Source organism: Python bivittatus, unplaced genomic scaffold (assembly GCF_059951505.1).
Source record: "Python bivittatus isolate LINGU-HERP-01145 unplaced genomic scaffold, Pbiv_v1 ctg000850_np1212, whole genome shotgun sequence".
NCBI lineage: Eukaryota > Metazoa > Chordata > Lepidosauria > Squamata > Pythonidae > Python > Python bivittatus.
The window spans coordinates 50,310,537-50,338,381 of NW_028277112.1; the positions used below are offsets into that span (position 1 = coordinate 50,310,537).

Consider the following 27,845-nt stretch of genomic DNA (forward strand, 5'->3'; position numbering starts at 1 on the left):
GTGTTCCCAAAGAAGAGCATTTCTTCAGAAGCTGAACTGATTACTGAGAATTGTACATAAATAGTTCTGCTTTCAAACACAGGATTTTTCAAGAGGCAGAGCCTATGAGGGCAGGGACTAGTAATCATCATAGCATACAATAGGTTTCTCTGTAAAGGGACAAAAAAACTAGGACAAGAGAAAGGACAGGAGGATCCTTCTCAGTTTAGAGTCTGGAATCAATCACAAAAAGTTGCCCTTCAACAGAAGATGGCAGGAGGGGAAACCTTGGGGGAGTGACTTATCTTCTGCAAAAGATTTGCCCCCATATATTATCTGGCCTGCCAAGTTTTCATAGGATCATAGGGTTGAAGGGACTTTGGAGGTCTTACAGTCCAACCCCCTGCCCAAGGCAGGAGTCCTCATACCATCTCAGATAAATGGTTGTCCAATCTTTTCTTGAAAACCTCCAGTGATGGAGCATCCACAACTCCAGAAAGCAAGCTATTCCACTGCTTAACAGTTCTGTCAGGAAATTCCTCCTTATTTCCAGGTTGGATCTTCCTCTCATGAGCTTCCACCCATTGCTTCTTGTCCTACCCACAGGTACCATGGAGAATAAATCAACGCACTCTTCCCTGTGGCAGCCCTTCAAGTATTGGAAGACTGCTATCATGTCTTCTCTTTGTTAAGCTAAACATACCTAGTTCCTTTAGCTGTTCTTCATAAGATTTAGCCTCCAGACCCTTACCATCTTTGTTGCTCTTCTCTGCACTCTTTCTAGGACCTCAGCATCTTTTTTGCATTGTGGTGACCAGAACTGGACACAGTATTCCAAATATAGTACTTTCACTTCCCTTGATCTTGATACTATCCCTCTGTTGAGGCAGCCCAGGACTGTGTTGGCTTTTTTTGGCAGCTGCAGCACACTAATGACTCAGTCAGCACAGAAACTGTTCCTCTCCAAGATCCCTCTCACAGGCACTACTGTTGAGCCAGGTACTGCCTATCCTGTACCTGTGCATCTGGTTTTCCTGCCTAAGTACAGGACCTTACTTTTCTCTCCACTGAACTGCATCTTGTTGGATAGGGCCCAATGCTTAAGTCTGTCAAGATCCTTCTGACTCTTAAATCTATCTTCCAAAGTGTTAGCAATTCCCCCCAGCTTTGTGTCATCCACAAATTTGATGAGTGCCCCTTCAATCCCCTCATCTAGGTCATTTATGAAGATGTTGAAGAGCACTTCAATAAAATAAGTCATTTAGTATAATTTTATTCTTATTCCTATTCAAGGAGCACCTAAATAACAAATACAATGGGTCATAAAAATAATCCAGGAACACATCTCACTTGAAAGCAACACTTGCACAAAAGACCTTTCTGTGCTTTTTTCTGGTATTATAACACACACTTATTCTATTTTCACACAGATCACCAAATAACACTTCAATGAAATAGCATTTCACTGTAAAAAGCTATACTTTGGATAAATTAAATACCTCTGCTTTTTACACATATTAAATTAAATATCCGAAAGCCATTATCTAATTAATAACTATGGCAATCAGGACTAAGGATAAGACAAACACTTAAGAGCATTAATGTTCCACAAAGCAAGCCAAATTTTGTTTCATATTAACAAAACAGGAGCTTAATGTATTATCCTGTAACAAGTCTATTGCTAAGAATGACAGTTTGTCAGAAACATCATGTGTCCACTAGCTGAATTGTAGTTGCAAGTTAATTGAATTCCGGGTTTATTGGAGCTGCAAGTTTGCTTTAAGAATTTATACTCTATGAAACCTCTAATTTCTTATTCTAAGACAGGCTGCATAGCCCAAACCACCCACCTGCTCCCTATTTTGAGGATTAACAAAAAATCTAACCCTCTCACTTTATACTAACTTCTTACTTGCCCAAAGTGAAAAATAAAATCCTGTTAAACATTTTATAAAATCTTCTCATTGCTACAGTCCATAGAATACTAGTCCTATACAGAAATACAGTCGCATCAGTTTGTGGATATGTGCACACACTAATTTACCTGCATATATATACACATATATATACATGCATGCATGTATGTTTGGGATAAGAAAACAACTAATACAGACAGTATTATTTGTAGAAAACTATTTCTAACCCCACTTAAGGGGCTGAGTGCATATTTGCACAAAATGTGTTCTACTTCCATTCTTAGAATCACAGCTTCTTCAGTCATTAGTGATATGGCACAAGGATTTATTCAACTGCCTTCACAGAAATAGCTAAGAAGGACAACCCTATGCATATGGTTTAGTGAAGCAAAACACTGAAAAATACTCTCAATACCAAAACCATTACATAAACATAATAATAGACATCACAAACATTCTCAAAAAACTATGCAATATATTAGTAACAAACAAACAAAACAAACAAACACAAGAAAAGCCCAAAGTTAAAATGATAAAATATCTTTATTTTAAAACATCTTTATTTTAAAACATCCACAGTATGTTTTAAAATGGTAGGGGACAGTAAAGTAAATGAATTATTAAAGGTTCCATAGTTTTGTGGAAAAATACATGTTTCCATACATAAGATTCTAAAGCCCTAAATTCAAGTCCCAGTGTTCAATCCTGAGCATTCTAAAGGTGAACAAGTGATGGGTGATCTGCCACTTCCAAAATCTTTCTCAAAACCATGTCTGGGGAAACTGCAGTGTTTTGCAAGGTGGCTTAAATAATAGTAGTCTTGGAGCACCAAAAGGCATTGGATCTGGAAACATCCAAAAATAAGAAGTTCACATCTAGCCAGATTTATTAAAAGGGAAGGGGATTAGATTACAGAAATCTTGACAACTGAACATTTCACTTTTAGGTTTCAATTTATCTCTTAGTTTGCTACGGGACAGTTTTCTTCATTCTCTTGATAATAACACTTTGATGAACAGGAAACTTATCTATCTATTTTTTAGAAAAATGTGCAGATGTTCCGAACTTCCAATATCTTCCAAACCACTAACATCCTATCCAGGCATGAAGACCTTAACAGGTTCAGCTTAAATTAGGCAACAAGTGGTTCCAATGATAACTTGTCATAATATACAACTCCTTCAAAATGGAGCTTTTAGAGTACACACACACAGAGAGACACCCCTAGTCAAATACCAGTTTCCCATGGGCATCCAGACATCTGTGCCACTTGAATGTGGCACAAAACAGGAGTCATCTACAACATACAGTGTAAAGACTGTAACAACACTATGTAGGACAGACAGGCAGAAGACTAGCAGAGCGCATCCACAAGCACCACCAACTAGCAGTCAGAAGACATGATGAGAACTCCTTAATCTCACAACACATGGACAGACTGAACCATAGTTTTAACTGGGAAACTGTCAGCATTTTAGACCACGCTAAATCCAAAAATGCAAGAGAATTTTTGGAAGCTTGGTATTCAGACAAGGCAGCAATTAACAGACACATAGAGATAAACAGCATCTACATACTATTCAAAAGAGACAAAAGACCAGAAGATCGCCTCACCAGCAATCACCACCCAGAGAAGCGAAGGTTACCACCAGGCACACAATCAAGCAGTAAACATATACTAATCAAGGAACTACCAGAGGAGCAAAACAAAACCCCCACCCCCACAAGCACTGGCAAGGCATGCCACAGTATATAAATAGGGAACAAACCCCATCCCACTTTAGCACTGAAGATGTTACCTAGCCGGTTAACGAAATGTTTGGAAGAAAAGAACCAAGCTCAGAGAACCCCAAGGATTCCACTGTCCATACTTTTGCCTCAGTCCCCCCTTCCTTGTTTGTAAGAATGTCATAAATTAAGCAATCCACTTCCCACATGTATAGGCAACCTCACCGTGAGCTAGATACCAAATGGACAACTTTAATAACGTATACTTTCTCTCCACCTAAAGCATGCACACCTTTAGTTTTATCCTTAATATTTTAAAAAAGCAAGCCTTGGAGGTAAAAGACAAGCAATTCTAAAGGTTTTTTTTCCCTTGTCAGATTATTAATGTTTTCAAAATTGTATCTCATAGTCACATGTAGGCTGTGGAAGGGACCCTTCAGTTCCATCCATACCCCACTCCCTTGATAAATATTAGCTGCAAATTCTGGGTCTGCAGCGAAACGTATCAAACCAAAAGAAAAGTCCAGTTGCCATGACTCAACCCCCAGACATCTGATTAAAATGTACAAAAAGAAAGGGATCTTTCCATGATAGGTCATGGTAGATTTTAATGGGACTTTATTCAGACATCATCCTGTTAGGATTGCAGGTGATCACTCTACTCATCAGCCTTTCAGCAGGCTAGACCCAGGGCTATGGTTGCTTCCATCAGTTCTACTTCCCTCTCCAAGAATTCACATTTGAGGAAGATGATATGCATACTGGGAAGTAAGCTTCCATGCTCAAGGGGCTTATCTGAGGTAAGCTTAAGTGATCACATCATCCAGAAACAAGAGAATTGCAAAATGTGTACCAGTTATGTAAAGCAGCTCCTCCCAACATCATGGGGACCAGCAAGCCTTGAACTTCTTCTTCTGCTCTCTCTCTCTCTCTCTCTCTCTCTCTCTTAATGCATAGTATAGAAAAGTGGACCAGGGTTTAAAAAGACCATCATATTGGCATATTAAATCCACATGGCTTCTGAGGTTACCTACCACACTTGGCACATGCTTTTCTTTCCAGTTTTCAATGGTTCAAAACATCATGTTCTTAGCAAAGTGAGTTTTTCTCAGTCCCTATTTCCAATTAAGGATTTAGTTGGAATCCTAACATTTTGCTCCTTCTCCTTCCTCATTTCATTAGTGTGGATATGTGAACTATTTGCTTTCCATTTCTTTGTGGGAAAAAATTGATTGGCAAAAGATGTACTTAAAATTAACAATCAATTTCCATGAATCAGATCAAACTGACTAGATGACATATATGGACATATCTGTCTGTAAGTCTCCCTGCACCATTTGACTTCTTTATTTTTAAGTCCTATGAAGAAAGATTGAAGATACTAGAACTGTTTATTCTTGAAAAAAGAAAATTGAGTGAAGGGTAGATCAAGAGAAGAGAAGATCTAGTTAAGAACAGAGCAGAGCACAGCAGAGCAGAGCAGAAGGGATGAAGGGAAGGGAAGGGAAGGGAAGGGAAGGGAAGGGAAGGGAAGGGAAGGGAAGGGAAGGGAAGGGAAGGGAAGGGAAGGGAAGGGAAGATCAACTTAAGGACAGCATCCTTAAAATATCTGAAAGAATGTTACATAAGAAGAAAGTCAGGACCTTTCACTATCATTCCAGAGTGCAGAATGTGGAATGAGTTTAAATTACGGGAAGGCAGATCCAATTGAACGTTACAGAAAAAATCCCTTCCTAACAGTAAGAGCAGTTTGACATGGGAATTAATTACCCAGAGTGGTAATGGACTCTCTCTCACAGAAAGATCAAGTGGAGAATAGACAACCAGCAATCAGAACAGGGGATAGGATTCAATGACCTGGTTCTATGAGTAGCTATACCACTATGCAACCACTTTATGAATGATAACGTTTCCATCACAGCAGTCATAATATACATATCATACCTGATATACTAAATACGCCCATTAGTATAAAGATTTCCAGAACTCTGCTGTATTACAGTGGGGCAAAAAAGTATTTAGTCAGCCACCAATTGTGCAAGTTCTCCCACTTAAAAAGATGAGAGAGGCCTGTAATTTTCATCATAGGTATACCTCAACTATGAGAGACAAAATGGGAAAAAAACATCCAGAAAATCACATTGTCTGATTTGTAAAGAATTTATTTGCAAATCATGGTGGAAAATAAGTATTTGGTCAATATCAAAAGTTCATCTCAATACTTTGTTATATATCCTTTGTTGGCAATGACAGAGGTCAAACATTTTCTGTAAGTCTTCACAAGGTTTTCACACACTGTTGCTGGTATTTTGGCCCATTCCTCCATGCAGATCTCCTCTAGAGCAGTGATGTTTTGGGGCTGTCGCTGGGCAACACAGACTTTCAACTCCCTCCAAAGGTTTTCCATGGGGTTGAGATCTGGAGACTGGCTAGGCCACTCCAGGACCTTGAAATGCTTGGGATCATTGTCATGCTGAAAGACCCAGCCATGTTTCATCTTCAATGCCCTTGCTGATGGAAGGAGGTGTTCACTCAAAATCTCACAATACATGGCCCCATTCATTCTTTCCTTTACACGGATCAGTCGTCCTGGTCCCTTTGCAGAAAAACAGCCCCAAAGCATGATGTTTCCACCCCCATGCTTCACAGTAGGTATGGTGTTCTTTGGATGCAACTCAGCATTCTCTCTCCTCCAAACATGACGAGTTGAGTTTAGACCAAAACTTTCTACTTTGGTTTCATCTGACCATATGACATTCTCCCAATCCTCTTCTGGATCATCCAACTGCTCTCTAGCAAACTTCAGACAGGCCCGGACATGTACTGGCTTAAGCAGGGGGACATGTCTGGCACTGCAGGATTTGAGTCCCTGGAGGCATAGTGTGTTACTGATGGTAGCCTTTGTTATTTTGGTCCCAGCTCTCTGCAGGTCATTCACTAGGTCCCCTCATGTGGTTCTGGGATTTTTGCTCACCGTTCTTGTGATCATTTTGACCCCACAGGGTGAGATCTTGCATGGAGCCCCAGATCAAGGGAGATTATCAGTGGTCTTGTATGTCTTCCATTTTCTAATTATTGCTCCCACAGTTGATTTCTTCACACCAAGCTGCTTGCCTATTGCAGATTCAGTCTTCCCAGACTGGTGCAGGTCTATAATTTTGTTTCTGGTGTCCTTCAACAGCTCTTTGCTCTTGGCCATAGTGGAGTTTGCAGTGTGACTGTTTGAGGTTGTGGACAGGTGTCTTTTATACTGATAACAAGGTCAAACAGGTGCCATTACTACAGGTAACGAGTGGAGGACAGAGGAGCCTCTTAAAGAAGTAGTTACAGGTCTGTGAGAGCCAGACATCTTGCTTGTTTGTAGGTGACCAAATACTTATTTTCCACCATGATTTGCAAATAAATTCTTTACAAATCAGACAATGTGATTTTCTGGATTTTTTTTTCTCATTTTGTCTCTCTAGTTGAGGTATACCTATGATGAAAATTTCAGGCCTCTCTCATCTTTTTAAGTGGGAGAACTTGCACAATTGGTGGCTGACTAAATACTTTTTTGCCCCACTGTATGTTGTTAAGAGGACAATGGGACTTAATCACGCTGTAGCCAAGAATTCAAGTTAACATACATTAAGGGTGGAGATGTTAATCATCAAACAATTGCACAGACAAATATTCTTAAACATCCATATACTGAGAAAGTGGAAGCACCAATCTGGGGGTGAGTGGGTAGGTGGGAAATGCATGAAATGCAAATTCTCTAAATGGAAAAATAAATAAAATAAGAGAGAAACTTCAGATTCATACTTATAAGACAGGGATAGTCCTTTCTCAAACATGAACAAGAAAATGAACATACAGTGGTACCTCTAGTTACGAACTTAATCCATTCCGTGACTCTGGTTGCAACTCGAGTTGGTTGCAACTCGAGGTAAATTTTCCCATAAGGTTCAATGTAAATACGGTTAATCCGTTCCACCTTCCGAATCTGGTCGCACTATGAGGCAAATTTCCCCATAAGGTTCAGTGTAAATACGGCTAATCCACCCTCCGAATTTGGTCGCACCCCGAGATAAATTTCCCCCATAAGGTTCAATGTAAATACAGCTAAACAGTTCTGAAGCATATGCATTTTATTTTTAAACCTCAAAAACCTTCCAAACGCCACAAAAACCTTCCAAACGCCACAAAACACACCACAAGCCTCACCAAACGTCTCCTTGCTACCGTGATTTCGCCCACAGGAAGCCGCGACCGTGTGGCAGCAGGGAAAATGACTGCGGATCCAGTTCGTAACTCGAGGCGGAGTTCGCAAGTAGAGGTAAATTTTTGGGGCCGGAGCTGGTCGTATCTTGAAAAATTTGTAAGGAGGGGTGTTCGTAATTCAAGGTACCACGGTAGTTCCAAACATGTTTCAACATGGGTTTGAAGTAAGTGGAGTTCATCTTCAGATAATGAATTCAACATTTGTTAACAATAAGACAATTATTTTGGGGTAGCTTTGAAGCAACAACACCCATTTGAAAGAACAGCCAACTCAAGCATTTATAATTGAGTGCAAGGTTGAGATTCTAAGTATCCTCATTTGGAAGTAAACTCACTGAAAGTAAATAAGAATAAACACAATAATGTAAATTAAGAATTAAGATGCATGACAAAAATGTAAAGGCTTGAAAGCAGATCAAGAAACAAAATGAATTATGCTGGAAAGATTACAAACTAACTTGCAGAATGCAATGTTTACCAATGACTAATGTCTCCTTGTGACAATCATTCAGACAGACAACTTTCCTTCACATTGCCACTACTATGGGAATGCACTAAAAGCAGTTTGTTTGCCAGTTAATCAAAACAAAGCAACCCAAAGCCTGAACAGCAAGTTCTTCATTATAGATAAAGTGTTATATTCCTACTGCAGTAGTGTCTCATCTAGTTATTTCTGGCACTTTATCAGTCTGTGCTTCCAAACAGAAAATGAAAACAGTCTCTTTACCTTTTTCTTTGGTATTAAAACATTCCAAGTGAATTGGACCATGCTGATTTGTGTCTTTTACACAAAAGTATGTGCATTAGTACACTACAGATTAAACTATTGCAGAAGTGAAAAAGAGCATACTGTATATTTATTAGAGGTGAGCAAATCCTTCGAAAGAGATATACTTTGCAGTGTGTAAGAATATGTACAAAACACCTCTCTTTGAATAATTAAAGCAGTCTGCATCTTCTTTCAGGCTCACACAGCTTATTTCATAAACTGCTCCCAGCTACCCCTGTATGTGAATACATACACAGCTTTTTTTTTCACAGCAAAATAAACTGGCTGTGCATGGACATGAAAAAAGATGTAGCTGCTTTAATTATTTTGCTTCCATCTGGGAAAGGAATATATATTTTACATTCTTTTTGGTATATTCTCAATTGTTCAAGACCACCTCTAAAATTAGGAGTCAGTTACTAAGAATGGCAATGTTACTGTTATTTTATTTACTACCCTGTTCTACTGCATGTGTGACTGCAGTTTCATCCACTTTCAACATTAATTATGTTTAGCTTGATTATGTCAAATTTAGGGACCTATTAATTTTTTTCCTTTATTCTGCATGGATTTGGTCAGGATATCATACAAACAGAATACATCTCTAATATACAAATAAGTCATGCTAGGCATTGATTTCTTTTTCAAGTGAGTGAAGTACTGGAGGGAAAAAAAATCAAAATTCCACATCTAAAAATTTCTATCTAAACTACTACAGAGCAAAAATTTACCAATTTGTGATAATAACTACAGCATGCCTAGATATTTCATAGTGATCTATCTATCTATCTATCTATCTATCTATCTATCTATCTATCTATCTATCTGTAATCAGCCTCTATAATACTACAGAATAGCCTTCCTTATGCTGGCCTGAGGGTGCAAGATTGAGAAAGATTGCTACTGGATATTTAATATAAATATAGGTATGGCTGAAACTGAGAGAAAGATAGCCAGTGAACTCCTGGATAGTGTAAGAAACTGAACAATTTGCAGTTCATTCTTACAAAACACATGCATCTTTTAATATATTCCATCACATCTCTCTGTGTAAATAACCCAGTTTTTAAAAGAGGAATTTTGCATGGAGCCTGAAGTAAATTTGATGTATATGTAAAATGTTAATTAGGCTGTTTAAATCACTCTTGCTAAAGGAGTTTCATAGCCAGTTAAATCAGCTGTGTTTGTCCCACTAAAAATGAAAAAAAAAAAAAAAAAGTAAGCACTTGGCATGAAATCAAACTAATCTCACACATCTCTATCTTAATCTGCAGCACATCTGGAAAACAACTTACTGCAGCAAATTTAGAGGTGACCAACTGTTTCTGTGCTGACCTGATCTCTCCTTAGTTTTATTTTTATAAAAAGCGTATTTAATATGACTGATTTCTTTATGTGAAAGTTTAATGAACATAATTGTAAAATTCCTTCTTGTAAAAGGGACTAAAGTATGCCCAGCATAATTTTATTACAAATGAGAAGACCAACATGAATCCAATATTATTTTTTATAGATAAAAGCATGTTATGGATATTTTAAGCTCCAAAAGTTCTTTGCCCTGGTACTGTAGTTATTTTGGTAGCAGCTCTCCATGGTACTGAAGTAATTGCTTTTAAGTTAGAGACATTTTTTTAAAAATTATTTGCTTTTCCTAATGTTTAGTCAACATTTAGTTTGAATTTTGAAATTGTCTGTGTCGAGAGGAAGTGCAAATGTTCTCTTACCAAGAGTTTTACTTCCACTTCTTTTCATCAATGACATCAGCATTTAGCCAAATCTGACCAGCTTCACAACACTGTTATAATTTACTGTGATTGGGTTCACACAACATGCTTAACTAGGTCAGTTAAAGATGGTATGGCTGCATTTGCACACTTCTCAGTTCAGCTTCTTTAAAAACAGATTAAATTATGTACTTTTTCTTTTTAGAATCATTTGCCATGTTCCATATAATTCATGCAACATTTTGCATTTCTCAAATGAATACAATAAACCTGTATTTATATCATAGCTGAATATGCTATTCAAATTCAATTTTTGCTTAGTGATAAACAAATAGGTTCTAATTAACAATTTACCTGCATAGTGATTTTATAGTAATGGCTAAATTCCCACAGGCTCAATTTGGATTGGGACCAGAAACTAAAAGCAAAATTTAGAAAGCTCTGGAAAGTTATCACTAATCCACAGAGAGCTCTAAATAATATCTCGAATGCTTCTGATCATGGATTTTTATATAAATATATATGCAACTTTTTAAGTTTCTTCATAGGATCCATTGTTCTGATCACTATCTGCTATTTCATCTCCAAATACCATTTTCCTGGTATTTATGTCTATTCTCTTTTAATCTACAAAGCAGTTTACAGAACAAATGCTAAAACAAACAGCATGCAAGTGCTACTACTTTCAGTAAGATTGTACCTTTCAAAGTTTCTCAATTGATTTTTTAAAATTAATAATACAGCTTTGGACCTAGCAGGAACAGTGAAAGTGAACAAATGCTTCTGCTTCTACTATATCATCCTAGGACAAGTTGACTTTTCCTATATAACCTGGATGACAAGGAAGTAGCCAGGAATTTGCTGCTGTTATTGCTTAATTTGTATGTAATCGTGAGGATATAAAACTGGAATTGTAATCCACATTTTCCAATCTTCTCTTTGCTGAAGTCCATTCCTGCAACCATTAATTAAAATAAAACTGGCAGAACTGTTTTCCAGGCTTCCCTATTATCAAATCACACCATTCTGTGCCTGCTAATATGGCAGTTACTTAAGCTATGACAAAACCGTAGCTCAGCAGCCTGATTCCAAATTTAATTAGTTTTAATTTATAATTACCTCAAAGATTTGTAGGTATCACTATTTGCCTTGACAATGATATTGGTTCATAAGCTCGTACATTCCTATTTCCTGCCCTATTTCCATTGTACATACTGTTTGTTTAAAGACTGTATGGAATGTTCATCAATAAATCAGGATTATGGCTGCTAATATCAGTTGCACTAGTATTTTTATTATTTGAATCATAGTAACAGGGTAATTGCTAGTCTCTGAATTAATTTTTTCGTTCATTAAAAGATGCTTCTCTTAGTTACTGTTTTTTTATTTGAAAGTCCTACAAAACTACTGAGATTTTAACTACCAAATTCATAAATAATAACTGTAAATATATTTGCTGCTAGAAAGATACCAGAGAAGTGTAAAACCAACTTAAACCAACGTGAATGGAGAATGGAGAATACAAATTCAGCTGTGTTTCAAGTAGGTTATTAAATTCTCAAATAAATGCAAATTCAAACTGGTATCTAGCTTTAGCTTGCAATATACTACTTTCTGGTGGTGCTTGGAGACATATCCAGTGTATTCAAGATTCAAATATTTAAATTTAAACCCTAGTTCTCTACTTAGCTTCTGAAAACTAGTTACATTCACTTCTGTTGCATAAAAAGGCAATTTTTATAAACTTTACTTGTGTTTGTTGCCAAGTCTGTTGCTTTTCACTTTATGATCAGATATTTATTTATTTATTACATTTATCTCTGCCCATCTCCCCCCAATGGGGGACTCCGGGCGGCTCACACAAACCATTAAAACAATAAATATATATAAATACATAAAACATAAAAATTTAAACAAAACATTACCAAAAAGAGAGAGTCCAAGAAAATGATGGATTCTGGAGCTGAAGACAACAGGCCTCTAAGGGGCTAGCCATCGCCATGTTTGATGTCTTCCCTCCCCACCCCAGGCCAAGTGGATATAGAGACATCCCCGGCCAAGTGATATAGAGACAATTTAAGATATCAGATGCTTAAAATATCAATATATCTTTATCGAATAAAATTACACTTATTGATAAAATTGAACCTTCAACTGCTGTAAAGATAAGAAACAGAGACAAAAATTAAATCATTCACATTTTTTCTATAAACAAGATTATTCACTCTCTTTTAACAACAGATTTCTTTAGTAATCAACCCAGTTAGAAGCTCTTCATTTTTTAGTCAGATGACAAATCTGGTAAAAGTCCTTCCTATAATTAATAAGTCTGATTCTAAAGCAAGATTTCAGAATAGGAAAGACAATTAACGTATTTAATTAATTAATTAAAGTCATTAATTAATCACGTATTAAGCAGAAAAGGTAAAATTATGAAAATTTTGGCATATATGAAGCAAAAAAAAGCAGAAAAAAGCTTCAACCTTTATTAACATCTTATATAAATTGAATTTAATAGATTTCAGGGATTTATAGAAAAAAAAGAAAAAAGCAAGAAGTTTATCAAGAGACAAGGTAAAAATCATAAGCTGAAGTCCTATTTAAGCCTCTGAATGTTCAATTTCTTTCCAGAGAAATTCAGGAATGAAGTAGGAACCATGATCTATTCAGAGATTCCAAGACATGTGTTCATATATTTGTTGAAAACCTTTGCCAAGATTTTCTATCAGTTTTGTACCATTTTGTTCCACCAACTCTGGGTTTCCTACCCCCTCAAAAAATTGGTAAGTGACATCCTCTTGTAGAGAACTATGGAACCTGCAAAAAACCAACAAGGCCCTTCTGAGACAAACTGATGTCAAATGTTGTACTGGTTTTGTACTGTTTAATTCCATCAAGCTTTCTTGTTTTATCCTGTGGTAATGATTCTAACAATAAAGAATGACTGCAAGGATGCCTGGATAAAATCTCTTATAACCAACACTAAGCAGCTACTGTTGCAATTAGGTCTGAAGAAAATACACAAAGATGATGGATCAGAAATAGTGCTTCTAATATTCCTGCTCTATGCTTCTGCTCTTCTGCAACTAATGCCTTACCGGGAAATACCATATTATCCAAATACAATAACTAAGTAGTATTAAGATGTTGAGAGTCAATATTCTATTGAATCACTTACATTCATTAATCTTTGAACTATAGCTTTTAAGCATTGTTTTAGTGAATTCTATAAAGCTGCCTTTCTGTCTGTATGATTGGATTAAATGAAGGTAAAACATTTATTTCACATCTATGTTAAATACTCAAAAACTGGCAATTTCTTACTTAGAAATGGCCTTCCAGCAACAGTCTATCTAAAGCCAGTCAGATTTGCTTTGTTTTCATGTTCCTTTTTCCTCTACAATTTGAAATGCAGAAAAATTACTGTATTGCAATTTTTCTGGATAGCAATTATTTTATTTTAATACAAATAACCCTGTATTCAGTTATATTCTGGAATTGGATGCATTAATACTTTTTTGCCATTTAACTATTATTTTCAAGAATTATAAGCAGATTTGGAAGTAACAAACCCTGAGAAAACACATCCACTGTAATCTACAGAGATTACAGTGGAAGCTAAAGTGCATATAAAATAGCAAAATTCAAACCTTTCCATAAAGTTTATCACCTTTTAAGTTGGCACAGTATCAATAGTTCATTCATTCAAGTTATCTCCTAACAGGTATATCAAATTTAAAATTAAATTTAATACAACTATGTACATAAATAAATTTAAATAGTTGTGATTTTAAAAATAAGGCTGTGAGTAGCTTTGCTTATGAGAGAAAATAATTGACTTCAAAATATGAAGAAATAGATACATTTTAATGGTCCATACACTCCTATTTCCATGCTCTTAATTCCTTGGACATATCCCCAAGAACTATGAAACTGATCTGCTAAATCATTCTTTGATTCAGGCTAGCCATAAAATACCAGGAACAAACTGACTTTAGTTTCTCCTAATCAATATTATATTTAGTGAAATCCCTACGTTTTAAGTTTATATATTTCATTATATATTCAGGATCTTCTAACAATAAGGCATAATATATGCTAAATAATCCCAGAAGTATTTTTGGTTAATGTAAGAAATGCTTTGTTGACCTGTACCAAGCTTTACTTAGATCAGTATTTTTATAAGAATTGCTGAAGTCTGATGTTTTCAGTACAACTCTGCCACAACCTCTACCTGCTCTTGATAAAAAAAAAAAAAAAAAATCTGAGTTCAAAAAGCTAAAACAAACGTACAGACTTTAGAAAGGTTCATAACTGAATTAGGAATATCAAAATATAAGCTAACAGCTTTTAAAAAGTGAATGTGATATTATCCATAACACCATTTATTTTTTATTAGTTTCAATGCAACAAGCATTACAGCAATATTAATTTCTGAGCATAATTTGTGATCAGTTTTACTGCATCTCTTACTGTAGTTTCAACATTTTCCAGAAATATATTTACATCTTGAACAGCATAAAACTGTTTGGATATTCCTTGTTTTCTTTCTTAATTGCATCTTGCCAGAAAAAATTCCCAATATTCATAATACAAATGTATTTCTTTAGTAAAAAAAACCAACAACATTATTTGAGAATTTCTCCTTCCCTTCCACTATTCTTTTCTAAAGGGGTGACCTTCTGTAGAGCTATTAATGTCACATAGTAAGTCACTGAAGTCTATTCCCACACTTAACTTGTGAGGATATCTCACGGTCACAGCTGTGTATAATTTAACAATTGAAAGCAGCATATTTTATTTAAATAAATAGTATAAACAAGTTAGGAATATATCAATAAAAATATTGACAAATGTGGAAAATGATAAATTTCTAAATTTGCAATCATTTGAGATCCCTATAAAAGAGCCAAAAATATAATTCCAGTTGCAGCTGCATCACTCTACAGCTGAGTGATAATTTTAACTGCTTTGAAAGCAATGTAACACTGACCTGGCATCATTCTAGGATCAAACACAATCAAAAGTGGTAATAATGTTCAGCTATTCTCATTGGGATTTTAACAGTACCTTGCAATAGAGATCAACGAGTCTCACTTATGATTTATACAATATATCAAAGCTTAGAAACTTAGAAAACTGTTGAGTTATGATTATTTACCTGAAAGGTTTGTTCCACTGAACTCAATACTTAGGAGTAGGCATGCACAGGACTGTGGTGTAAACTGATTAATTTAACCTACAATTCAATCCTTTATGTGACTAATTAGAAATAAGCCCCCCTTTACTCTTATGGAAATATGTACATTATTATATTCGTATGGGAATGTTGGTAATATTTTGCCTATTGAAGAATTCTAGAACACTTGGGAGCTTGTATACTCTTTTATGTAATTTGGTTGCTCCTAATAAGGTCATTCACCAATTATACATTTTGGATTTTTTTCCCCAATGAGCAACTAATAATAATACTTAATTTCATCAGATACCAAACTGAAACACTACTAATTTTATCCAATAATCTCTACCTGCTGATGGAAATGCATCTGCCAGCAGAATGGATTCCCCCACTCCAAATCTACTTGAGAGGATTATGAGAAGGGGAGGAGGGAAGCAAGGGCAAGTCTTGTTATGCAAGTAAAAGTCTGCTCATATAAAAGTCGATGTCAACTCGCTTATTATAAAAACAGTCAACATTTAAATTTAAATGTATCAGGCAAGGTTAATGTTTCTGGAGAGAATTAGAGTTGTTGGCTGAAAAACAATTACATATCCTAATACAGTAAACTGTTTCTAAAAGCTTCATAACTAAAATAATATTAACAATGTCTATTCTCTTTGTGAAAGAATTTTTGTCACATGCTCATTTCTATTAGCAGTTTCTTAAGACAATTTCTCAAATTATGTTCCTTCTAAGTATTCCTGGAAAGGTTTGCAAGTCACTCTGACCAAAAGGTTTGACTATTTCCAACATAAGTCTTTATGCAGGCTTCCATGCAAGTCTGAAAGAAAATGCAGCTGCTTTAAAGAGACACATTACAGCCATGGTTCTCTCACAAGGAAGATGCTTTAAGTAAATGCTCTGCTTTTGCTCCTATGTGTTCAGAAGCATCACTTCCAAACTATATTTGATGCTGAAACATCCTTATTTATATGCTTCAGCTAAGCTTCCTTCATCAATTGAAAAAAATAACCTGTTAAATTTGCATTTCCTATAGGAAATTTTCGCAGGTAGTGGTTGATATGCTTACAACTTTGAACTGGAATTAAAAAATGCATTTCCATCCAGCAGAGGATGTTACAACCACTTTGACATGGCAGTATATTTACATTTCTTTTGACTTTAAAAATTTCCCAAAGCTATTGCTTTATATATTTCCCAGAACTAAAAACATTACTATAGGCAAGCAAAATAATTTTATACCATATTATTTCTGAAAACATGCAGGCAAACTAAGTGATTTTTAAGGCCAACCTGATGAAAAGATGACTGTTTGCAAAAGTAGTATAGTCAGGAGATGCTACCCCCCCCCCAAAAAAGTGAAATAATAAGAAAATCTATCAATATCACTTCTTTCTGTGGATAGCTTGGGGAAACTTTGTCAAAAATTTTTATTTTTGTGAACTATTAAACCCTCAGAACTTGTCCAAACTATCAAAGTTTTCTCAGTTTTTGTGGAACAGTCAATTTTAAAACAAAGCTTCTATAAAGAGAAATGTTTAAAACATTATTGGGAAACATTATTACATTAAAGGTTCTTTTGTCCTAGAGAAAGAGCAATATAAGAAATATTAATACTAACTCCATGGAAGATTATCTGGACCCCTTTCAGTCAGGATTCAGGCCAGAGCATGTGACTGAGATGGCACTGGTCATGGTCTTGGATGACCTCTGGTGGGAGCAGGATGGAGGTAGTGCATCCATCCTTGCTGTTCTTGACTTCTCAGCGGCCTTTGATACCATCGATCATGGTATCCTTCTGGACCGGCTTCAGAGGTTGGAGGTGGGTGGCACTGTGTTGTGCTGGTTCTCCTTCTTCCTCCATGGTTGGTTCCAGTCAGTGTTGATGGGGGGAAGGTTCAGCCCACGGCCCTACTTTATGGGGTGCCCCAGGGCTCAGTCCTTCTCCCCTCTTACTTAACATCTACATGAGGCCACTGGGTGAGGCAATCTGACGGTTTGGGGTGAGGTATCATCAGTATGCTGATACCTAGCTTTATATCTCCACCCTGGACTGCCTGAGTGATGCCATGGATGTCCTGTCCCAGTGCCTGGAGGCTGTAGGGGCCTGGATGAGGCACAATGGGCTTCGGCTCAACCCAAGCAAGACTGAGTAGCTTTGGGTACTTGGGCCTTCCAGTTTCAAGGTTTTCCATCTCTGGTCCTGGATGGGGTAGCACTGTCTCAGACGGACCCAGTGCACAATCTGGAGGTCTCTTGGACTCATGGCTCCTGCTTAGCCATGGCTAAGACAGCCTTTGCACACCTTCGGGTTGTGCATCAATTGTGCCCACTCCTGGACCAGGAGGCTCTGCTCACTGTCACTCATGCCCTTGTGACCTCCTGTCTCGACTACTGCAACACACTCTACAGAGGCTGCTCTTAAAGAGCATTTGGAAGTTTCAGCTGGTGTAGAATGCAGTTGCGTGGGTGGTAAATTGTGTTGGTTATTCAGCATATGTGACACCACTGCTTCGTGGGCTGCACTGTTTGCCAATGTATTTCCAGATGCAATTCAAGGTGCTGCTTGTCATCTTTAAAGCCCTTCATGGCTTGGGACTGGGTTAACTGAGGGACTATCTTCTCCTAGTTGTTTCTACCTGTCCAATCCAGTCTGGCAGGATGGGCATGCTCTGGGTCCATCAGCCAGGAAATGTTGGCTGGCAGGGACCAGGAGATGTGCCCTCTCTGCTGTAACACCTGCCCTTTGGAACATCCTCCCTCCTGAGATTAGGATGGCCCTGACCCTGTTGGCCTTTCGGAAGGCCTTGAAGACCTGGTTATGCTAATACCTATGGTTTATAATATTTCTTGGTTGCTATACATATTTTTCTTTTAGTATTGGGTTTTAATTAGTTTAATTGCTTTTATGATTGTTCATTGCCCAGAGTCACTTTCATTCATTCATTCATTCATTCATTCATTCATTCATTCATTCATTCATTCATTCACTTATTTATTAAATTTATATGCCGCCTATCTCCCCCAGTGGGTGACTCTGGACAGCTCACAATAAAAGTAAAAGCTACCAACAGTTAAAAAATAAATACTCACTTGATTGAGATGGGTAGCTATACTAATTGAATAAATAAATAATATTGTACTATTTCTTCAATGACTGTCGGCAAAGATACGAATTTTATGAAGAACAATGACATTGATAGACTTTTTCCTCATCTGTTTCCTCATGAATTTTTTTTTATTCAGGATCCCGTTTCCAGTTTTCTCTATGTACTTTTAGTTTGCTTATACTGAAAGAGAAGTTGTTTTGCAAATAACCTGTGCCATATATCCAAAACATATTAGCAATAACCATTATACTTTTTGTAATAATCTATCCTCCCACGTTGCATTTTTATTATCAAGCCTTGTACTGAAGACAGAGTACTAATCTAAATGCCTTCTGACAACAGCCACACTGCTAACCTCCTGATTCTACCACTTGGAGACTTTGACTACAATACATATTAAAGCTGTCTTCTTTGCTGTCACTTGGAATTAAACAATAACTCTCCAATTTACTGCTATTCTGGTCAATTTATCCAACATGCTAATTTAACCAATAATTCTCGAGTTTACTACTATTCTGGTCAATTTATCCAACATGCTAATTTTGTAAACAAAATGAAGGCAATTTTTCCACAGCTGTGATTGACAATAAAATTTACTGTAAGAAGCTAGCTGTTCTGTGATTTAAAAACTGATTAATACAAAAATTTTTAGAACACATTAAGTTGAAAACACACTTGATTAATTTAAGCTTCTATCCTATACATATTGATGTGGATTTTTAAAAATTAAACTCTAAATGTTTACTTCTAAATAATACATAGGACTTAAGTGTTAAGATTTCACGCAGGCCTAGATTTCACCAAATGGTAAAATTAAAGTGAACCTATCCAGCATAGCACATAATGTTCAAATTCTACCTCAGTTTTTGTTTTTACACCTTTCCTAAGGGTGTTTCTTGTACCAATAGTTTTGTAGAGAATATTTTCAGCTTAATTTTTTCCCATTTACTTGGGACTATGTACATTTTGTTGGGACTGATTTGTCGCTAGGATTACCCTTTAGCTTTTTGGTTCTTTAATTAGGTATCTTAGTACTCCCTTGACCTTCTCTCAGGTTACCACACAGTCTTAAAAGATAAATACCGAGAACAATTTTCTTTGGCTAGCTCCTTTCCAGATTTATAACACTAAAGGGCATTTTGGATACCTGTACATCAACTGTAGAGAAAATGAAGAACTTTAGCTAGTCAGTTTTGCATACTGTAAATACCTAGAAGTACTGCCAGATAAATGTATTTTTATTTTTATGATGGGCATTTAAACTGCTTTTTAAAAATTAAATACTCTGTAAAAAGGAACAAAAATACTTATCAAAATCAATTTCTCTTGACTCTTCATCACAATATTACCTTACTGGATGTCCTTGACTATTGTAATGTCCTTGCAATACAGGATAAAATCTGCAGCCAATAACAGATGTTATCTCAAGGCACATTATCTGTCCAGCAAAGACTACCACTTCAGTAATTGCTTTAGAAGCCAGTGTCCATGTGCTGATTAGTCATGTAATGCTTGCTCGAGAAGACAGAGATATTATGTTACAAGCTTTACAAATTCTACCTGTATTATAAATTAAGGCCAAATTTCCAAAACATTTTTCCAGAGCAAAAATACACTAAGGCTGAAATCCTTTATACGCTTACCTGGAAATAATTCCACTAAACTTCACAGAGCTTATTTCTGAGTAGACTTATACAATAGAGCACTCTCAGTTGAAACAAACAACTTTAGTTCCTCCATTTTTAACAACCAGAAGGTAGTTCTTAACCAAGGTGGCTGACCAATTCCAAACACTTCTGGTTATCTAAAGCTGTCTCAGTCTGGTTTCAGGCAAGGACGAGGGAAGACGACAACTTTGGTTGTTCTGACAGAGGATCTGCTGGAAGACTGTAACGGGGAAAGTGTCTCTCTGCCAGTACTCTTGGATCTCTCAGCAGCTTTTCATACTGCTGATCACTAAACCCTTCTGGAGCACTTGAGAGTTGGGGATCAGAGACTAACATGGTGCTGCTCTTGCCTTGATGGCAAGTTCTAGTAGACAGTATCAGGGGATTACAGTTCCCAGGGTACTGCAGGGCTCTGTTCTATCCCCCATGCTCTTCAATATATATATATGAAGCCTCTGGGTATGATTGCTATGGGATATAAAGCTGGATGCCATCTTTAGACAGATGATACTTCTCCCTTCTATATTCACAAGGTGCATTAGTCTCTGTAGTCAGCTCCTCCTTGGACCAGACTGTAGTTTTGATGAAGTATAACAAACTAAACCTGAATCTAGATAAATCTATGGGTTTGGTTGTTAGTGATAACTCTAATACAAGGAGTACTTTTCCTACACTGGTAGGGTTGCATTTTACTGAAAGAACTTCGCAACTTGAGGGTACTTCTTGACCTCATATTGTCATGAGCACAGGAATAAAAGATACTTTCTTTTAGCTGTATGAATTACCAACTTCACCCCATCTGGGATAGAGCTGACTTGATTTTTGTGATTTGTGCACTCCTTACCTCCTGAATAGATTATTGTAATGCAGTTTACATGGGAATGCCTTTGAAGAAAATTGGGAAAATGGAACAAGTCCAGAATGCAGTAATTTCTGTTTGGCATTTCCCACTGGGAACATGACACCTGCCCTGACATAACACTGGCTTCCTGTTGCTTTCTGAGCCCAATTTGAAGTGTTTAATATATAAAGCCTTCCATGGCATAGGCCCTGCCTACATGAAAGAATAATTTCCCCATTAAGTTACAAGCAGGATTTCCAATCATCCTCTTTGGTATATTATGAGTGCTATCCAGAAAGGAGACCTGGGCTAGAAAAAGGTAAGGCCAGGGCTTTGTGAGTAGATGCCCCAACCATCTGGAATCCCCTTCATTGGTTGATTTTAAGAGAAACCTAAAGACTTTCTTGTATGAATAAGCATCTATTTCCTAATTTTGTACTTTTATAACTTCATGCTATGGTGAATATAGATATTGTGTATTTTTATTGGTATTTTGTGTATATTTTACTAGCATTCACTGTTTCTTTATAAATGCTGTTTGAACTGATGTAACATGTTGTTCCTTCATAATGTTTACTGCTGTGTTGTGAATAATCAATACAATACCACTTTCATAAATTTAAAAATTAAAGGTTTCCATTGCAAAGCTCTTTCAAGACAAAATATTACTTGACTAATCACAATAAATGATATGGAAAAACCATTACTTTATGGACCATTTCAGGAAGCAAGTGAAGTATCATTATACATATTATGGTGAACACAATCACTGTAAGCCTAAAAAAAAAACCCTATACTACTCAGCAGTACTAAAATGGATTGAAATGGTTCACGTAAATGACATCCTCACACATACACCAAATCTCCAGGTCAACAGCCAGTCTGACTAATAAATTCCTGAACAGAAAGCAGAATATAAATGTAATAAACAATAAAATACCTTATTAGCCCCAAGTATTGTCATAAATTAGACTCACAATGTAAGTGTAACCTCATACAGTGAAAACTGTATTTTGTATTATTCCAGTGCTCAAAACCATAATATTCTGTACTTGATAAAGTTGAAAGCTTCTCATAATCCAAGGTTTTTGTGCTTGCTACAGGAAATGTAACCACACAAAAATCATTAATACAAAATATTTTTATGATATATAAATCTTTATCAAAATCTCTTTCCCCACATCATTTTAACATCTTTGCAACTATGTGCTTACTCTGAAGAATTTCAGTGCAAGAGTATTCATTTAGCAATACCTAAACACTTTTTTTGAAACTTTTATTTACTCAGTGGGATCAGATTGTATGTGCTGGTATAGCAAATCCTCTTCATCCAGAATAACTCTCACTTTTTTATTCTGTGTTCATAATCATTTCCCTATATTAGAATTTCCCATCCTGTAGAAAATTCCAAATTCAATTCCTTAACCAGAGTAGCAGGGCAAGAACTGATTAAAGAAATGTTTATCCAAGCAAGCCCTCCTCCCAGTGGCATATATTTTCCCTATCTTTGCTAACTTTAATCACAATCATTAAACAGTAAACTAGAGTTGTAGATACTTAACTGCTCTTAACCATGATTAAGAAGTATCTATTCTGCATTTCTTAAACATGAGAGAATGTCAAATTACATCTTCATGGATCCAATGGGAGATCTGCATTTTGTCACAAATACACTTGCAACTGAACTAAGCCATAACAATAGAAGTAAGTTCCAATCTCTTTAAAATGAATGTGTCATCTTAAGCCTAAAGGAATGCATATCTTCTATGGAACACAGAAGCTCATACAGATGCAAAACTGTGAAATGGGCAGATCCATCCTATTACAATGATCAGTTGCATTTCCAAAATTATCCAATAAATGAATGAGGCCAATGTTAAGAAACTGAAGCACAAGTCACACACGTAAGTAACCTAGATGTGAAACTCCTAGAATGGTAACTATGCCAAAAAAAATTTGTTGTGAAATCTTCACATTTGAGCAATCTCCTAACAAACATTTCTAACATATAGGGGGAATACTAGGCCACATTTATGAAGTAGTAAACTTTTTCCTCCACACAACATTTGAGAGTAGTACTATGATTTGTGCCAAAGAGAGCAAAAACAAAACTGCAAACTGTAAAGACTACTTATACATTTCCTGTGTGCTGATTCAGATCTGGCATAATCCATAAACCCAACAGCGTAGCACATCCACAATGCATTATTTATTTATATTTATTTTATGTTTTGATTTGGAGCAGGATAGCTAATTATACTGCCTTTTCTCCTACAACTTAATTGTACTATGCCTCATCACTTCCTATGGTGAAGCAAATAGTGATTGCATTCAGGTAATCCTGACTATTGTACTATGGCATTCTACTGCCTTAATGGGCTTATCTGATACTTTGCTTGCCTTCAGAAACTGTCCTATTATTGCTTCAATATGTTTTTGACATGAGTAGTAGCTGAATGCTCTTTGTGCCTTTATAATATTTTTTAGTTACAGGTGCTTTATTTTTGCCATTCAGTTTTGATGTTTTTTATAGCAGCAACATTTAATGTTTTAATTTGTGATTGTTAACCACATATTCACATATGCAGATAAAATACTCAGATGAAATGTTATATGGATAAAAACATTGAAGTAAAATAGTTTGCGGCTGGCAAACAAAACAAAACCTAAATAAATCAGGGCAATATATGGTATGTTTTTGGCATATAAATGTGGATACAGCAACATTTCATTAATAGCTACAATAATTTTTCTTTGCATAACTAACCTTTCCATCAGGTTCTGGTGATACTTTATCCACTTTGTTCTTGCTAAATATACTTTTCACCCATTCTTCTATTTGCACATTGAATTTCATGAAAGTCACATAGACCATATATGCACTCAGTAGTATTAAACTTTCCCACCACCTAATGAAATTATCCAAAAAGAAGATGATTAGCAGTATCAAGTCTATGATGTAAAAGGATACATCCCGAAAGAGTGGCCACCAAGTAAGGTGCAAAATCTGTTTAGAAAATAAAGCGCACATCCCAATCACAAACAGGATGTTGAATACTGCAGATCCAACTATTGTTCCAATGCCAACATTGCTGTGAGATATAAAGATTCCTATTAAAGAAGTAAAGAGTTCTGGGGCTGAGCCACCAGCAGCCATAAATGTTGCTCCAGCAACATCATCAGAAATTTTCAGTTTTTCTATGATGACTGTCAGTGAAGGAACAAAGAACTCATCACAGACAATAGCTAAGGCTATGAACATGTAAACCATCCCAAAGATATGAAGGATCACAGCACCCTTTCGCCTTTGCTCAAGAGAAAAAAGATCTGATGGATATTCTCCCTTAGACTGATGTTCTGTGTGGTTATCAAGTCCATCTTTAAATTTCAAAGAAACAGGTGAATCCGGAGTACTATTTTGATTCTGTTCCTGATAGTCCAACAGAGTTCTTTGATGCACGGACTTAGATTTTTCACTGTCTAGACTGCCGATTGTCTCTGTGCTATACGGTTCCAACTGGAAAAAGGCACTGACTGAAAGTGAGAGCATGCTCATGGCCATAACACCCAGAAAAAGTCCTGTTATTCGGATCAGTCTCTGCTTTTTCTTTATATTTTGGTGTTTCTTAAAGCCAAGCAATGGTTCCTGCAGACACCATTCTTCAAGGACATGAACAGCAATATTTTTGTACTGAACCATTTTGAAGTAAGTTTGTTTGTGGTCCAAGAATTTAGAGTCCAATAGGTTTTTCTTTCATACTTCCTTTACTGTTCACTTAAAAGGTACTAGGATGTTTTCTCTGAACCAAGGATTTATGAAGCTCATTCCTTTGCTGCGTTTAAAAAGATAAATATTTTCATCAGTTTAGAAATGTTTGACATCAGATGTATCTAAAAACATTGCCCTGTACACATTTAAAAAAAAATTAATGTGTTATAACATGCAATAAAATCACAGTAAAAACAAATTAATCCAGTATTTCTTAATAACCTGCATGCTGGGAAACTGGGAATTATCTCAAAAGCTAATCTTTCATTGTAAATTTGAGCCTTGAATCCTTTGATGCTATTCATCTAATTCATATAGAATTATATAATTATATAATTCATACAGAAGAAACAGAACCTTTTTCTTTCATAATCCCAGAGCAACAATTTCATAATACCTATCTTTCTACGTATTACTTTTATTGGCATGCTTGTCAAATTCATTGAAGCTGATTTTATGTGCATTAATAAAACTGCATTATTATATTAAAAACATGAGAATGAAACTTAAATATTGTCAGGAAAACAAAATGGAATGATGTTCTGCCTCATCCCAATATTCACCTAAAAATACCAGGCTATTTTAGTTTTTAGCTAGATGGGTCCAACTGGAGTCTAACTAAACTGGCACCTAGGTACTTTAGAAGAATCTAAGTTCTGAATCAATCCTCAAACTAACATACCCAATTACAATATGAAGTTTTCTGTGCTGTCAAATAAAACAGAAAAAGTAAAAATCTTCCACATTTCCTTTCATCTTTTGGTAGCTATCCCCCACAGATCTGTTGGTAAATATAAAATCTATGGTTAACTCAATGGTTCTCTTTCCCATAAAACATCATTCCTATAAACATATCTAGAGTTAAGTAGTTGATTACTTTTTTGTTTCTTGGTCTGTCCTCTTTCAACTCTTATTTCTGTGCATTTTTGCTAATCCACTGATTACAGTGCAGCGCAGAAACAGGGTTCCTTGTACTACGGTTGCTTCTGAGAAACTACTCCCCAAAGTGATGTCATTGAAATCTTTCTAATTCAGATGTGGGAATCCATAAAGAAGAACCATTTCATCTCTCACACTCTTGGAATTAAACGCCAGAGTCAACCGCCACCCTGCAGATCTACTACTAAAAAAAGAAAAAGTAATTAAAATTAATTACGTAATTAATCTTGGAACACGGCACGCATTTATCTAGGAAGTAACTCCCTGCGCTCGCAATGGGGCTTACTTCGGAGTAGATACAGATTGCCGTACTGGAGCTCCCAAAACGCATGCCTCCTGTTAATAGGATCCGTAATTGCTTTTGTGGCAAGAGTTGAGGCGAGAACTTTGCGGGAGCAAGTTCCTTATCCCACCCTTTGGAAAGTTCACGTATGAAAGGGCAGCGCCTTCGCCCCGAAATAGGGCGACGAGGCCAATCACCTGGTCCTGCCGAAGATGCCCCACGCTCAAGAAAGCAGGAGCCCCGGCAGGAGGTGGATCAGCTGGAGGGAAGCGCCGGCTCCCCCTCTCTTCGGCTCCCCTCAGACTTTCTCCAGCCTCCGAGGAGAAGCTCCCACAATCGCTGCCGCCCTCCCGCCGCCTCAGCGAGAGACCCAAGCACTCGAAAGCCACCCTCCCTCGTCGAAAGAAAAGCCTGCCGGGCTCCCTCGCCCGACCCCTACGCTCCCCGCCCAGAAGCCACGGGCAGACGCCGGGAAGGTCAGGCGAACGGACAAGTCGCTGGCCGACCGCCGCCACCGCCTCTTACCCGGCCACGTGAGAGGACGAGCTCCGGTTGAGCCCGACTCGCGCTCCCGCGAAGACGAGCAACAACCTCTGCCGGCGGCTCCTCTCGCAACCCGGCTTCACGGGAGCCACGCCCACTCGCGCCACGCCCCTCGGCGGCCCTGGAGGCAGCGGCAAGCGCCGGCGAACCTCCCTTGCGTGCGCCCTGGCACCCAAATGGACGGGCGCTGACGAGAAGCCGAGGCACGCACGCACGGGCGAGTGAGCGAGCGAGCGGGCTGCTGAGGGTTCCTCCCTCTCGCTTAGCCGCGAAGCTTCCTGCGGGACCTAGACCGCCGATCGTGAGATCTCGGTAAAATCCCTCACAAGGTTATTGTGAGGAAGAGATACTCTAAACTCTTTGGGATTTAAACAGAGAGAGAGAGAGAGAGCGCGCCAACCGTTTTATCAGCTTTGTTGTGCTCTACAGTCCACCTCCAAAAGTTCCCGTCCTCCCCCCCCCCACACACACATTGGTTTGTTTCTAAACGTTCTCCAGTGAAGAGCCATCTGGGAATTGGAAAAGCAGCAATGGAAGAAACAAGGGGACACAAAAGGAGTAATAGCTGGATTCCCACACCTCCCTAAGCCTCCTGTTTTAATCATAATTAGTTGAACACGCAAGAGGCAAGCACATTATTTGTTGAACAAGTGACACATGGCCTGGTTCCTGCACAAAGCTAGACCATAATCCATGGTTTGCAAAGGACAATTGCTGTTGCTGAACCAGAACCAAACAAGCCACATTATGGCTTAGTGTGATATCTGAACCCAATTCTCCAAAGCTTAAAGAGCACAAAAAAGTGCCAATGAAAACTTTAGAATGAGGATTTGTGTCACTGTTTTACGCTAGGTACTACTTTCAAAACTTGAGTGCACGTACAGTAAATAAATAATAACCAGACTTACTCCAATGCTGCTTGCTAAAATTTTGCCAGGAATCAATTCTTGACAACACAGTGAAGAGATGGGAACAGGGTGACCTGATAGATGGCTTGTCTGACATACAGCTTTTAAAAGCAGTGGTGGGGAACAAATCAAGACTGCCTGTTTCTTACATGTTTATTCTTCGTCAGTTTCTTGAATGACAGACATTAAAAAATGTTAGCATTTCCTAAGTATTGTAATGTATT

At 37.2% G+C, this 27,845-nt stretch overlaps 1 protein-coding gene across 1 annotated transcript in view; it reads right to left on the reverse strand.

The window, feature by feature from the left end:
- Window positions 1-26,776, reverse strand: part of SLC24A2 (solute carrier family 24 member 2) — a 75,548-nt gene extending 48,772 nt beyond the window's left edge. The window contains exons 1-4 of the mRNA XM_025163574.2: window positions 26,696-26,776; window positions 23,947-25,012; window positions 928-953; window positions 501-504 (exon numbers count right to left, since the gene is read on the reverse strand). Coding sequence (XP_025019342.1) covers window positions 501-504; window positions 928-953; window positions 23,947-24,879 — 963 coding nt within the window. The 5' untranslated portion in view covers window positions 24,880-25,012; window positions 26,696-26,776. The remainder of the gene's footprint in view (window positions 1-500; window positions 505-927; window positions 954-23,946; window positions 25,013-26,695) is intronic.
- Between the last annotated feature and the right edge of the window lie 1,069 nt (window positions 26,777-27,845).